At 42.0% G+C, this 14,322-nt stretch overlaps 1 protein-coding gene across 8 annotated transcripts in view; it reads right to left on the bottom strand.

The window, feature by feature from the left end:
* Positions 1 to 14,322, bottom strand: part of tshr (thyroid stimulating hormone receptor) — a 258,468-nt gene that overhangs the window by 72,041 nt on the left and 172,105 nt on the right. For 6 of the 8 annotated variants that reach the window (XM_067417380.1, XM_067417385.1, XM_067417382.1 and 3 more), the window contains one exon: positions 4,830 to 4,904. The exons of the other annotated variants lie outside the window; for them this stretch is intronic. In XM_067417380.1, the coding sequence (XP_067273481.1) occupies positions 4,830 to 4,904 (75 nt within the window). The remainder of the gene's footprint in view (positions 1 to 4,829; positions 4,905 to 14,322) is intronic. 8 annotated transcript variants of the gene reach the window in all.

Genomic DNA, 14,322 nt, shown 5'->3' with positions numbered 1-14,322 from the left:
TTACGACGAGCTCAAGCGGGCCATCATTCAGTGGGTCGGCCGGACCCCTGAACAACACCGCCAACGCTTCTGCTCCCTGGAATGGAGCGAGGTCGGCCGACCCTTCACGATGGCCCAGCAGCTCCGGGACTCCTGCCGCAAGTGGCTCTTGGCCGGCGGAAGCGACGTGGACCACATCGTCGATCTGGTGGTACTGGAGCAGTTTATCGCTCGGCTTCCGAGGAAAACAGCCGAGTGGGTCCAGTGCCACCGGCCCACATCGCTGGAGACGGCCAGAGACGCTGGAGACGGCCGGGGCGGCGGGTAGGCCTGGGCTGGCCTGCTGGCGTTGCGGGGACCCGGATCATTTTGTGGACCGGTGTCCTATGATGGACATCGGGACAATGATCCGGGTTCCGGACGTCCAGCGGACCACCCCCGATCAAGCAGGAGAGTATCAAATTCTTGTGAGTATCAAGGGGGGTACATATCAGGCCTTGGTGGATTCAGGATGTAACCAAACCTCAATCCATCAAAGCCTGATGCAGCCTGGGGCATTGGATACAAGACGCGTGGTTAAGGTGCAGTGTGTGCACGGGGATGTGGTGGAATATCCGGTTGTCCCAATCACGATTCAGTTTCGGGGAGAAAAGCATCTTGTAGAGGTGGCGGTTAGTCCTCACCTCCGGCATCCGCTAATTTCGGGGACAAATTGGCCCGCATTTTCGGTTTTATTGGGAGCATTATGTGCCGATGCCGCTTGTGAGAAAAAGGCTAGGAAGGGGGCGGCCCGAGTGCAACTTGGGGAGACTGAGACGGGACCCTTGGGGACGGCTTCAGAGGAAACGAGCGGGATCGAGAGACTGATTCTCTCGGACCGCGATGACTTTCCTTTGGAGCAGTCCCAGGATGAGACCCTCAAAAACGCCTTCCAGCAGGTCCGCTCTATCGACGGCCAGTCTCTCCAACCGGCCTTGCCCGTCACCTATCCCTATTTTGCCATAATAAAAGACCGGTTGTTTCGAGTGACCCAAGACACTCAGACAAAGGAAGATACAACCAAGTTATTAGTTCCTAAGAGCCGCCAGGAAATGCTTTTCCGGGCGGCTCACTCCAATCCGATGGCGGGCCACTTGGGACAGGCGGCCACACTAAATCGCCTCATGAACCGATTCTTTTGGCCAGGCTTCAATGACAACGTGCGCAGGTGGTGCGCGTCTTGTCCGGAATGTCAGTTGGTGAATCCACTGGCCGCTCCAAAAGCGCCATTGCGCCCCCTTCCATTAATGCAGGTCCCCTTCGAAAGAATTGGGATGGACCTCATCGGGCCATTAGAGCAATCAGCAACACGATATCCAGAAGCAGTGGCCCTCCGCATCATTTTGGCGAAAAGTGTTGCGGACGCGCTGTTTCGACTTATCTCCTGGGTGGGGGAAATCCTCACTGACCAAGGCACGGCGTTTATGTCACGTACATTACGCGAGCTGTACGGGTTACTGGGCTTTAAATCGATTCGAACAAGCGTCTATCACCCACAAACGGATGGCTTGGTCGAACGGTTTAATCGCACGCTTAAAACCATGATCCGTAAGTTCGTACAGGAAGACGCCAAAAATTGGGACAAGTGGTTAGAACCCCTATTGTTCGCCGTGCGGGAGGTCCCGCAAGCCTCCACGGGGTTTTCCCCCTTCGAGCTTCTCTACGGACGCCAGCCTCGGGGGGTGTTGGATGTCCTGCGAGAAACTTGGGAGGAGGGACCTTCTTTGGCGAAAAATGAAATTCAATATGTGCTGGACTTGGGAACAAAACTCCACACACTGGGGCGGCTATCCAGGGAGAATTTGTTGCAAGCCCAGGACCGCCAGAGCCGGTCGTACAATAGGGGGGCTAAACTACGCAAATTTACACCGGGAGAAAAAGTACTTGTATTACTCCCCATGTTGAGCTCAAAATTAATGTCTAAGTGGCAGGGGCCGTTTGAGGTCGCACGACAAGTCGGAGATCTCGATTATGAAGTAATACGGTCCGATAGGAGCGGGGCTCGTCAAATTTATCACCTCAATCTCCTAAAAAAATGAAATGAGGTCGAATCAGTGTTGTTGGCAAAGGTGATCGGGGGGGAGGATGATCTCTGGCCGGAGGCGAACATCAAGGCACAATCAGTCACGCTGGCCCCTGGTGGAGATCACCTCTCGCCGTCCCAACTCACTGATTTATCAAAGTTACAGGCGGAGTTTGCCGATGTGTTCTCGCCCCTACCGGGTTGTACTAACTTGATTCAGCACCATATTGAGACCGAGCCGGGTGTGGTAGTTCGCAGCCGGCCGTATCGATTACCTGAACACAAGAAAAAGGTGGTTCAGGAAGAATTAGGGGCGATGCTCGACATGGGAGTAATAGAGGAGTCCAGCAGTGACTGGGCGAGCCCGATAGTTTTGGTTCCTAAAACCAACGGCTCGGTCCGGTTCTGCGTGGACTATCACAAGGTGAATGCGGTGTCGAAATTCGACGCGTATCCAATGCCGCGGGTTGACGAGTTGCTTGATCGGCTGGGCACGGCTCGCTTTTATTCGACATTGGACTTAACAAAGGGCTATTGGCAGATCCCCTTGTCTCCATTGTCCAAAGAAAAGACAGCTTTCACCACGCCGTTCGGATTGCACCAATTTGTCACACTTCCATTCGGTTTGTTTGGGGCTCCCGCTACCTTTCAGCATCTCATGGACAGGATTCTGCGTCCCCATGCTGCATATGCCGCTGCCTACCTGGACTATATCGTGATCTACAGTAACGATTGGCAGAGGCATATGCAGCATGTGAGGGCGGTCCTGAGAGCGCTGAGGGGAGCGGGGCTCACGGCCAATCCGAAGAAGTTTGCAATTGGGCGGGTGGAAGAAAGGTATCTGGGCTTCCACTTGGGACATGGGCAGGTGCGTCCCCAAATTGATAACACTGCCGCGATTGCGACCTGCCCAAGACCAAAAAGGAGGTAAGGCAAGGATAGTACGGATAAGAATAAGGGTAAGGATATTATAGGCGGTTTATACCCAATTATTCGGACCTCACCAGCCCTCTGACTGACCTTACTAGAAAGGGGCTACCAGATATGGTCCAGTGGACGGGGCCATGCCAGCAGGCCTGAGTCGGGCGGTGGGGGTATGTGGCAAGGGGGGCTTGGTTCAGCGAGGTCTGCAGCGGGAAAGAGAGCCTCGGGACGAGCGGTAAGTGAGTGGGTTGGACGCAGATTGATAACACCTGTATCTTGTTCCAGTAATGGCCGTGGAGAGAGGATAAAACGCCTGGGGAATCGGAAGCACGAGAGAGAGAGGGACTGCTGACGCTCCACCCTGAACCTTGAGTGAACCCTGAGTGAACCGGAAACGGATGTCGAGACCGGAACCCGGAAGTGATCTGAGCTAAAGAAAGACACACGCTGAAGTGTGCACATTGTTTTGAGTTATTGAGAAAATAAAGAAAGCGTCAGCAGTCATGCCGACCCCTTGTCCTCTTCCTTCCAAATACGAACTTTGTTACAATATATATAACTATATATTTGTTACTATATATATAAGTAGCCAGAATCCTAATCGTACATTGTTTGTTTGTCTGCCAGAGGAGAACTGGCACCCTGACTGAGCCTGGTTTCTCCCAAGGTTTTATTCTTCATCGTGGCCTGGAAGGAGTTTTGGTTCCTTGCCACTGTCGCCTTTGGCTTTTGGCTTGTTCAGTTGGGGACACTTAAATTTAAACTATATTACCAATTTGCCCACATTGCCACTACATGATAATTGAAAATAGCTGGATACCATCACTGTTTTCTCCAGAGTGGCTATTCAGCCAAATCAAATTGTGTTGCATTATTTTCCTGTTAACACTGTGAAGCTGCTTTGAAACAATTAGACTTGTGAAAAGTGCTATATAAATAAAGGTGACTTGACTTGACTTGGGGTAAGTTACCTTTAAAATTGATCTCAACATGTGAGATTGAGAACAGAGTTGTCAGTCAATAAAAGGGGAAAAGGTAACTTACGTTACTTATTTGAAAAAGTAACTCAGATATTTTGTTGTAAATTTAAAAGTAATGCATTACTATTTATTTGAAAAAAAGGTTATCTGATTACGTAACTCAAGTTACTTGAAATGCGTTACCCCCAAAATACCTGGGAAAACCAGGTAGCTGCTGGAAGAGGTGTAACTGAGGCCAGCAGGGGGTGCTCACACTGCGGTCTGTGTGGGTCCTAACACCCCACAGTATAGTAATAGGGACACTGTACTTTAACAAGCACCGTCCTTCGGATGAGACGTTAAACAGAGGTCCTGACTTTCTGTGGTCATTAAAAATCCCATGGAACTTCTTGTAAAAAGTAGGGGTTAACCACTACTAATGAGGGTGTAAATTCCCTCCATTGGCCCTTACCAATCATGGCCTCCTAATAATCCCCTTTCACTGAATTTGCTCTATCACCCTCTTTCCTCTCCACCTATAGCTGGTGTGTGGTGAGCGCATTGGCGCCGTTGTACTGTAGCTGCCGTCACATCACCCAAGTGGATGCTGCACACTGGCTGTGGTGGAGGAGAGACCATGAGTGTAATGCGCTTTGGGTGTAGAGTCGTACAAATGAACGCACTATATAAATGCCTCTATTCATTCATTAATGTCAATAAATTATCAGATTCTATTGAGACAAAGTGACCACTGCAGCTGAGCCTCACAATGAAACATGTACCTATTTCTACAGTAATTTTAGTGACAATCAAGTGGATTGATAAGTGTCCACTTGCAGTGACACTGATGTATGATTTATTTGAGTGTGGTTAACTGGAATTTATATATGGATGTTTTGACTTACATATGAGTAAGCTTTCTCAGGTTGTAGAATGAATGCTTTTCTATCCTGCTTAGAGAGACATCCACGGACAGATAGCTGAGAAAAGAAGGGAGAAAATACCAGTAAAATTGATAATAATACAAGGTTTGAGTTAACTGAGCCTTCTCAGCCCTCCTGCCCTACTGCCAGACTCCAGGGCAGTAGCTGCGGACCTGGACCTGGCTCTCCAGGCCACTAAACAAACCATGGACACAATTGATAGATGGTAGCCATGGAGAGGAGAGACCAAAACATGAGAGAGAGAGAGAGAGAGAGAGAGAGAGAGAGAGAGAGAGAGAGAGAGAGAGAGAGAGAGAGAGAGAGAGAGAGAGAGAGAGAGAGAGAGAGAGAGAGAGAGAGAGAGAGAGAGAGAGAGAGACTTTTGACTTTTACAAACCCTTTATTTTACATTATTAACAAAAAAACATTAACACCTAATTAAAATACATTAACATTACCACCTAATAAATATAATTAATTATATTCTTACATACCAAAGACAAAAAAAAACAAAAAAAAAACACTCAATGAATAAATTACATTACCAATTAAAAACCAACCTTCCAAATTCCCTCACTGTAACCAGTGCTTCCTTAACACACCATCTCCATTGAAAGAGAAGAACATTATCAATGTGCTTGTAATATGTGTACTAGGGATGTCAGGATCCGATCACGTGATCGGAAATCAGGCCCGATCACGTGATATCAGACTCGATCGGAATCGGACATTACATCCCGATCAGGACTCGGATATATATGTATATTATGGGGTGAGGTGAGCAGGGGTGCCGTTTAAAAGGTGCGCACTTGCACCGCGGTTCATCTCACATCTGATGACGCATCAATAATATGGGTTGTAACTTGAAAATAATGCTTTATGTATGTTTCTGTAGATGGATACACGTGCTGGCTCCTCAGTGATGCATTACAACAGCTTTAATAAAAGAAAAACGTGGGCAAAACGGTCTATCTGTGTAAATTCATGCGAGTGCTGCCGTACTGTCATTGAATATGAGCAGTCATTTTCACCGTCATCACCCGTGTGTAGAGAAGTCGCGAATGAGCGTGCGCTGATCTGTCTCTGTGCATCATCCGAAAGCGCGCACTCGTCTCACAGCGCGCAAATATTGAGTTCTCTTTCAAGTCTTGCGCTTAAACGGACCAACTCACACAAGGAGTATGTCAACATGTCCATCTTGATGAGTATCCAAGCAAACATAGTCTGAATATGCCTTAAGAGGTCTTTATACAGTCGAGAAAGACGACGCAGAGCCTTCCATTAGGTCTTAAGGGGGCAGCAGCCTTTACTGCTGTCTGTTTAATGTCAAACAAAAGATAAGGAATCACTCACTGCTCTTGATTGAATAGCTTTTGTAAGGATTAGTCTTTAATTTAAACAGTTAAATATGCAGCTATTTTACATTTGATTAGCCTACTTTATTCAATTTCTCTACCTAAAAACTAATGCAAGACCTATAAAAACCTGAAAAGCATTGTTAATTACACTTCAATCAAATTATACTTCAAATATTTTTTCCCCAAAGTTAGTTTATGTCCTTGTAGGCTGTCCATCTGTGAGAGTATGGGTGTGCTTTTGATATCGCCATTGTACTTCCTGCTCTGCTCAACTCCGGTCCCGGACTTTTTTATATTTACTGTTGCACTAAAATCCAAAAGTGAAGAATTTGTTATTTATTACTTGATTGTTCAAGCTACCTCACAGAAGTGCTCTGTTTGTTAGAGTTGTTGAATGTTAAAATAAGGTGAAAAAAAAGGAACATCCTGGTTCGTTTTTTTACTCTTATTTCTTTCTTTTTTTATGTATTCTAGAAGTATCGGATTCGGGACTCGGTATCGGCAGATACTCAAAATCAAATGACTCGGACTCGAAGGCAAAAAAACCTGATCGGGACATCCCTAATGTGTACTCTATGACCACTCGTGCTTCCACTAAAGATTTAAATAGAGCCACTATACAAATATCTCTTCCTAGATTTTTTTCCTGATGAGATTTCAGGATTGCTAATTTAGCTTGTCCTATTACAAAATTAGCAAGTACACATTATTCTTTTAAGGATCTCTTATAACAACAGCCCAGGGCTGCATTTCACGATAACGTTGTCTCTTAGCGCGCTACGAAGACTCTTGAGGTATAACTTAACTGAAGGTATACCATTTCTAGGTGTGTTCCCCGAACTATACCTTAGTAGGTTGCTTAAGGTAAACCTTCTTAAGTGCGACGTTAGCGGGTGCTGTCCGTGGCGGCGGTGCTGAATTGGCTTATATTGATAGCTCAAGCATCGACTATTTACTCTATGCAGAGGCTGTTTCACTGCATTATGCAAAAAAAATCATGTTCTTTATAAAAGAAGCACTTCAGAAATAGTTGAACTTTCATTTATCATACAAAATTGCACCTAAATTTTACATAGTTCTGAAATGAGTGCACGAACCAGCAATCTCATGCTCAACCGCATCATGAGCATCACGCGTCATTTAAATTATTACAATATATTTTCCATAGTGTCTTGATTTACTCCATAACCAGGTATGATTGCCCACGCAGCATCTGCATCACATTATTGAGTAAATAACTAATTTATATAATTAGATGGCCTAGTCAATAAAAACACAACACGCAAAACATATAATCAGCTGCTACTAGAAAAAGAAAGAAAGAGGAGTGCCGCCAGCAGCTGATTTCAGGGCTGAGGGGGTAGTAGCTCCGTCCAGTTAGTTTCGACAAAGTTGGTCCAACAAGATCTAAAAGCTGCTGAATTTGCTGTTGTGGTAAGCAAAATTTATTTTTAACAGCAGCTTCTGACATGGTAGCAAGGGGACGAAAGTTTTCACGTATGAAATATAGTGAACATATACTAAACATCTTTTATTTAGCACAATTCTATTTGCTGCCTCGCTGCCAAAGTTTGACTAAACTCCCCTCCACAATCATTCCCTTTAAATAGGCAAGCTTTTCCTGTCTAATGGTTTGCCAGCTGATGTACCTTTGAATATCATTAAAAAGCTAACAACCATTAGTGTTTGTAATGACAATTTTAATCATTGCATAAAAAAACAAAAACACAATTCAACTAGCCTAATTGAACACTGGGTGTATATTACACAACACGATCTCATGGTCATGCGTATAAATAGTAAGAGTGTGAAATCTCATGGAATGCATACGCCTAAATGAGTTTTGGCGTGCAAATGCTTTGCAGTTTTTTGCGTGCATATGATACACACTTTATGGCATGCATATGCACACTCTTGGGTAGGTTTAGGGTGGTGGGGTGGGGGGTTCGTAGGCCTATGTATAATACGCCATAAAGTGCGTATCATATGCACACGAAAAACCGCGTACCATATGCATGCCAAAACTCATTTTGGCGTATACATTCCACGAGATTGCAAACTCGTACTATGTATACGCATTTTCGTGAGATCGGGCTCATATTACAACTTCGGAATTATATTCGTATAGACTGACATATAAAGAAGCTTTTTACACAGTGGTGGCCACTAGTGGAATGAACTGTCAATAGTGATAAGGTAGAGCTAAGAGTGGTCCAGACCAACCTTAAGAAAGTATGACTTACAGAAGGTATTCTTAACTAAGTTCGTTTCGGGAAACACATATTAACGTTAAGGGATACCTTAAGGTATAACTTAAGAATTACGTAGTGTTAAGAAGGTTTCGGGAAATGCAGCCCAGTATAAATAAACTATCAGTATACAGAAAACCTAATTTTGTTATAATTTTTCTCAACAGTACAAAAATAGGATAAAGTCTAGGGCAATCACAAAACATATGAAACACCGTATCCAAAGCATCACAAAATGGACAATTTGATTCAACATTTTCATTCACCCTTGCGACAAACTTATTTGTGGCTAATATACAATGGATCAATCTCCACTGAAGATCCCCACACCTCTTAGAAATAGGAGGCTTATACAAAAGTCTCCACGATGGAAAAAAATCTTCAGGTAAAGAAAGTTGGGATCTCCATTTACTATCAACTCTTCCTTTCAACTGATCCACATGTAAAGTTTTGACACATATGTGATATAATATTTTTTTTCCCTATACAATCAAAAAAACAGTTCTCCATAACCCTTCAATAAGGAAGTACCACCAGCACTTTCAACACTTTGACAATATTTAGGAACCACCTTTAGTTGAGGAAAATTCAGTAGTATAACACAATTTTTTAGAACATCGTTTACAAAATTTTCAAAGGAAAAGAGGATTTAAGACCCCAAACAAAACCTTCTAGAATTCAAACAGAATTCAAGCCAACCTGATCACCAAGTGATTTTATAGTCTTCCATCGGCCTCTATTTATATCGATCAAATCAGTAATTTTGGTAACACCAGCATTTACAAATCTATTAATCAAGGAATGAGATACATTTGATGCAAGCTCAATAAGAGGGTTAAAAAAAGAGGTTCTTCCACACCATAATGCTCATCAACTGTTCTTGAGGTTTCAAAAAAATCCCATGACTTAAGGACTGACGTATAAAACCTAAACAACAAGTCAGAAGATTTTTTTAACAAATGATCTCTGCATCACAAATAACTGTTTATCAATCCCTATTCCCCCAATATCTTTAAGAATAGACTTTCCATACACCATCCTCATGCATCCTCATTGACAAGATCTTTGACTTCAGATGTATAAGCCCTTGACCTCCCTCTGCCACTGGAAGGTAAAGGACCCCATGGGGAAGCCAATGACAGCCATTCCAGAAAAAAATAACCAATATTTTTTGAATATCTTTATGCAAATCTTTGGGAGGATCTAAAACAGTAAACTTGTGCCACAACATTGAGGCGGTTAAGTTATTTATAACTAAGCATCTTCCTCTAAAAGAAAGTTGTGAAATTAACCATCTCCACCTCTGAAGTCTACCATTTACACAGTCAACTAATCCCTCCCAGTTCTTCTTTTCATATTGATCATTCCCAAAATAAACCCCAAGCATTTTGAAACCATCCTTGCCCCACCTACACCGGTTTGGCAATTTAGGAGGTTCAAAAATTTGCCAGTCACCCAGCAATAAAGACGTACACTTTTCCCAATTAATGCAAGCAGATGACGCTTTCTGAAAATTATTTAAACAAGAAGTTTGTGCGTTGATATCCTCAGAGTTTTTTATAACTATCGTTACATCATCTGCATATGCAATGAGTTTTATGGGAACTATTTCAGGGGAGCCAGGAAGAGAAAAAACATAACTTTTTCCTCAACATAATTAAAAGAGGTTCTATAGACATCGCACAAAAGGAGACCTGATAGAGCCTTGAGAGACAGCCTTGCCTTATGCCTATAGTAACTGAAAAAGCTCTAGTCAGAGACCCATTAATCTTAAGCATACTATACATATCACTGTTCAGCAGCTTAATACATGATACAAAGTATGGACCAAATCCAAAAGCTTCCAGAGTCGTAAACAAGTAGTGATGGTCCACTCTGTCAAAAGCCTTTTCTTGGTCCAAAGACAGTAGCACAATGTCCAACTTATGCCGTTTTGCAATTGAGATGATGTCTCTCACCAAAAATAAATGATCAAATATTGTCCGTTAAGGTATGCAAAACGTTTGATCTACATGGATTATGGTTGCCATATGCTGTTTGAGTCTTTTAGTCAATGTTTTCGAAAGGATTTTAAAATCAACACATAAACGTGAGACTGGTCTCCAATTTTTAAGGCATCCAAGGTCTCCTTTTTTTTTAATCAATGTTAATAATGCTCTCCGACAACTCAAAGGCAGAGTTCCTTCATTAATGCATCCTAAAAGGACATCATACAAGTCTTGGCCGATTAGATCCCAAAAGACTTTGTAGAATTCCACTGAGAGTCCATCTCCTGAACAGCCTGTGAAACCTCAGAGAACGTTAAAGGATTGTCAAGCATTGTCTGCTCATTCTTCAAGATGTTCGGCAAATCCTTTAGAAGTTGGTCTGTTATTGAAAAATCACACTGGTTAGAAGAATACAAGTCCTCATAAAAAGAAATAGCACAAGTCTGAATCTCCCGTTGATCAGTTGTCACTCGACCATTTGGAAGTTTCAATTGATGAAATTGTTTCTGCTCCCTTGGCTTTTTTTTTTTTCAAGCCCAAAAACAAATGTAGTTGACGCATCCATTTCATTTAACTGGGAAAATCTAGTTCTTAAAAAAGCTAATTTTCCTCTCTCTTCCAACAGGCTTTTCAGAAGAAGCTTATTCTCTGTGATGTGATCAAAATAAGTCAAGTCATCATCAAGACTGATGCTTTTCTCAAGGATATTCCTTTCAAGAGTCTTCATTTTATCTTTTAGGCTTCCAATTCTTTGTGCAGTATATTGTTGGCAAAAAAGCTTTAAGGCCGGAACACACCAAGCCGACGGTCGGCTGTCGGGCAGTTTTTGTGCGTCGGCCAACTAAGTTTCCTCGGTGTGTTCCACACGGTTCCACGCCGTCGGCTGGCGTTGGTCCTCGTCGGCTGTTTTTCAGCCGATTCGACATGTTAAATCGTCGTCGCCGCATGTCGGTCAGTCGGGACATATGATCGTTCTGATTTGCTGTTCAGCTAGCGAACCAGTTCACGAGAAAAAAAACAGGAAGTGACAAAGTAAGTAAATGACAGAGAGTCAAGAGGGAACACAGAACGCCTGTCTCCTCCATAGACAGTAAAAGAAAGGTCTCGTCTCATTTGATTATATTCCTCATTCCGATACATGTGAATATTTAAAAAATATATATATGGCTGTGTGGACCGAGGCAAGTGAAGACAAATTGATCAGCATGATCCAGCAAAGGCCAGCTTATTATCACACTACGGGAAAATGTTATGCCAACTGTGTGGCGAAAGCGGAACTGTGGCGTGAGATCGCAAATAAACTTGTTATATCAGGTAAGATTTCCTTTTTTTGCAATGAAATTAACTGCTGTGCAAAGATAAAAGTTGCACACAACAATCTAACATGCAGTTATATATATATATATATGTTAGATTGTTGTGTGCAACTTTCATCTTTGCACAGCAGTTAATTTCGCATTCAAAATGCACTAAAGATATCAAAACACTTAATGCATGTCTTCATGTCCAAAAGCAATGATAAATCCACAGTTTAGCCCTCATAGATTTCGGTTGTACTAACTGTGTGGAGAGTTTTGCAAAAGTGACCTAAATGTATTGAGAAATGTGTTCTAGCGACTGTAAAAAAAAAAAAAAAAAAATGAAATACAGTTTTTTTCAGTCGCTAACAAGCGTTTTTCCAATCAGTTGTCACATTTTCAAAACTCTAAACACAATTAGCACAGCATTGTTTTTTTGTGGCCATACCATTCACACATTTCATGTCGTTTTCACACAATATGCAGTCACTGAACACATTTCCACAGTGCTTACATTTTCTTAACAGACAAGCTATACCTCCCAACAAAATGATGTATTGTTTTTGTTGTATTTACGAATGCTAACACACAACATCCCACAATAGCAAAAACAATATTCCAAACTTTAGATCCAGTATAAAACCCCTGCTTCAGCAATTATATCAGTTAAAAAAATATATATATCTCAGCTGATAATAATTCTATTCTCACTTGACATGTCAATATGTCAATAAGGTCATACAGTAATGCATATGTAGAATGTTTTGTCCCTCTAAAGAATACAACGTCTTCCACCCTCTGGGAGAAGCTCCTCAATAATGAACAAGAGCTTGCCATTGTAGACATGGTTCTTGAAAATAATTCAATAAAACCGCAAGATATTCAAACTAGAATTATGGCGGACCATGAGATTTTTGACAATATCGATAGCATTAGCCTCACAACCATTACGTGGGCATTGTCCAAACACAGAGTGCGGATGAAGCAGCTCTACACTGTTCCCTTTGAGAGGAACAGTGAGAGAGTCAAAGAGCCCTATTCACCTTTCCTCAACCCAATAGAGGAGTTCTTCTGTGCATGGAGATAGAAGGTTTATGACCATCAGCCACATGACCAGATGTCCCTCCTTGAAGCCATGGATGCTGGCTGCAGGGACATCACAGTTCGTAATTGCTAAGGGTGGATCCGACATACCAAGTGGTCTTATCCCAGGTGCATCGACTTGGATAATATCAGAAGTGATGTATGAAAACATGGGGCCTAACCCAGTAATTTTGTGCCTTTTTTAGTGTCTCTCACCCCCTCAATTTTATTTCAAATCTGGGATTTTGCTGTTGTTTTTTTGTTTTGTTTCTAATGCTCTTCTGTGTTTCATGGATATTTTGTTCACTGTAAACAATACTGTAAATCTTTTTCTGTTCTATCATACAGTGTATCTACTGTACCTCCTGCAGTAAAGAGTAAAGAAAAAATGAATTGCTTTTTATTGTAATGCTTTTGAATATACAGTAATTTTGTGCCTTTTTTAGTGTCTCTCACCCCCTCAAAAAAAATTTCAAATCTGGGATTTTTCTGTTGTTTTTTTGTTTTGTTTCTAATGCTCTTCTGTGTTTCATGGATATTTTGTTCACTGTAAACAATACACAACATCCCACAATAGCCCAGATTTGAAAAAAAAATTGAGGGGGTGAGAGACACTAAAAAATTACTGTATCTAATCTCTGCGATCTTCAGGGTTAGGCCACATGTTTTCATACATCACTTCTGATATTATCCAAGTCGATGCACCTGGGATAAGACCACTTGGTATGTCGGATCCACCCTTAGCAATTACGAACTGTGATGTCCCTGCAGCCAGCATCCATGGCTTCAAGGAGGGACATCTGGTCATGTGGCTGATGGTCATAAACCTTCCATCTCCATGCACAGAAGAACTCCTCTATTGGGTTGAGGAAAGGTGAATAGGGCTCCTTGACTCTCTCACTGTTCCTCTCAAAGAGAACAGTGTAGAGCTGCTTCATCCGCACTCTGTGTTTGGACAATGCCCACGTAATGGTTGTGAGGCTAATGCTATCGATATTGTCAAAAATCTCATGGTCTGCCACAATTCTAGTTTGAATATCTTGCGGTTTTATTGCATTATTTTCAAGAACCATGTCTACAATGGCAAGCTCTTGTTCATTATTGAGGAGCTTCTCCCAGAGGGTGGAAGACGTTGTATTCTTTAGAGGGACAAAACATTCTACATATGCATTACTGTATGACCTTATTGACATATTGACATGTCAAGTGAGAATAGAATTATTATCAGCTGAGATATATATATATATATATATATATATATATATATATATATATATATATATATATATATATATATATATATATATATATATATATATATTTAACTGATATCATTGCTGAAGCAGGGGTTTTATACTGTATCTAAAGTTTGGAATATTGTTTTTGCTATTGTGGGATGTTGTGTGTTAGCATTCGTAAATACAACAAAAACAATCCATCATTTTGTTGGGAGGTATAACTTGTCTGTTAAGAAAATGTAAGCACTGTGGAAATGTGTT

This window comes from Pseudorasbora parva, chromosome 15 (genome assembly GCF_024679245.1).
Source record: "Pseudorasbora parva isolate DD20220531a chromosome 15, ASM2467924v1, whole genome shotgun sequence".
In the NCBI taxonomy this organism is placed as follows: Eukaryota; Metazoa; Chordata; class Actinopteri; order Cypriniformes; family Gobionidae; genus Pseudorasbora; species Pseudorasbora parva.
The sequence above is the reverse complement of the archived record's forward strand: the minus strand, read 5'-3'. Positions and strand labels throughout refer to the sequence as shown.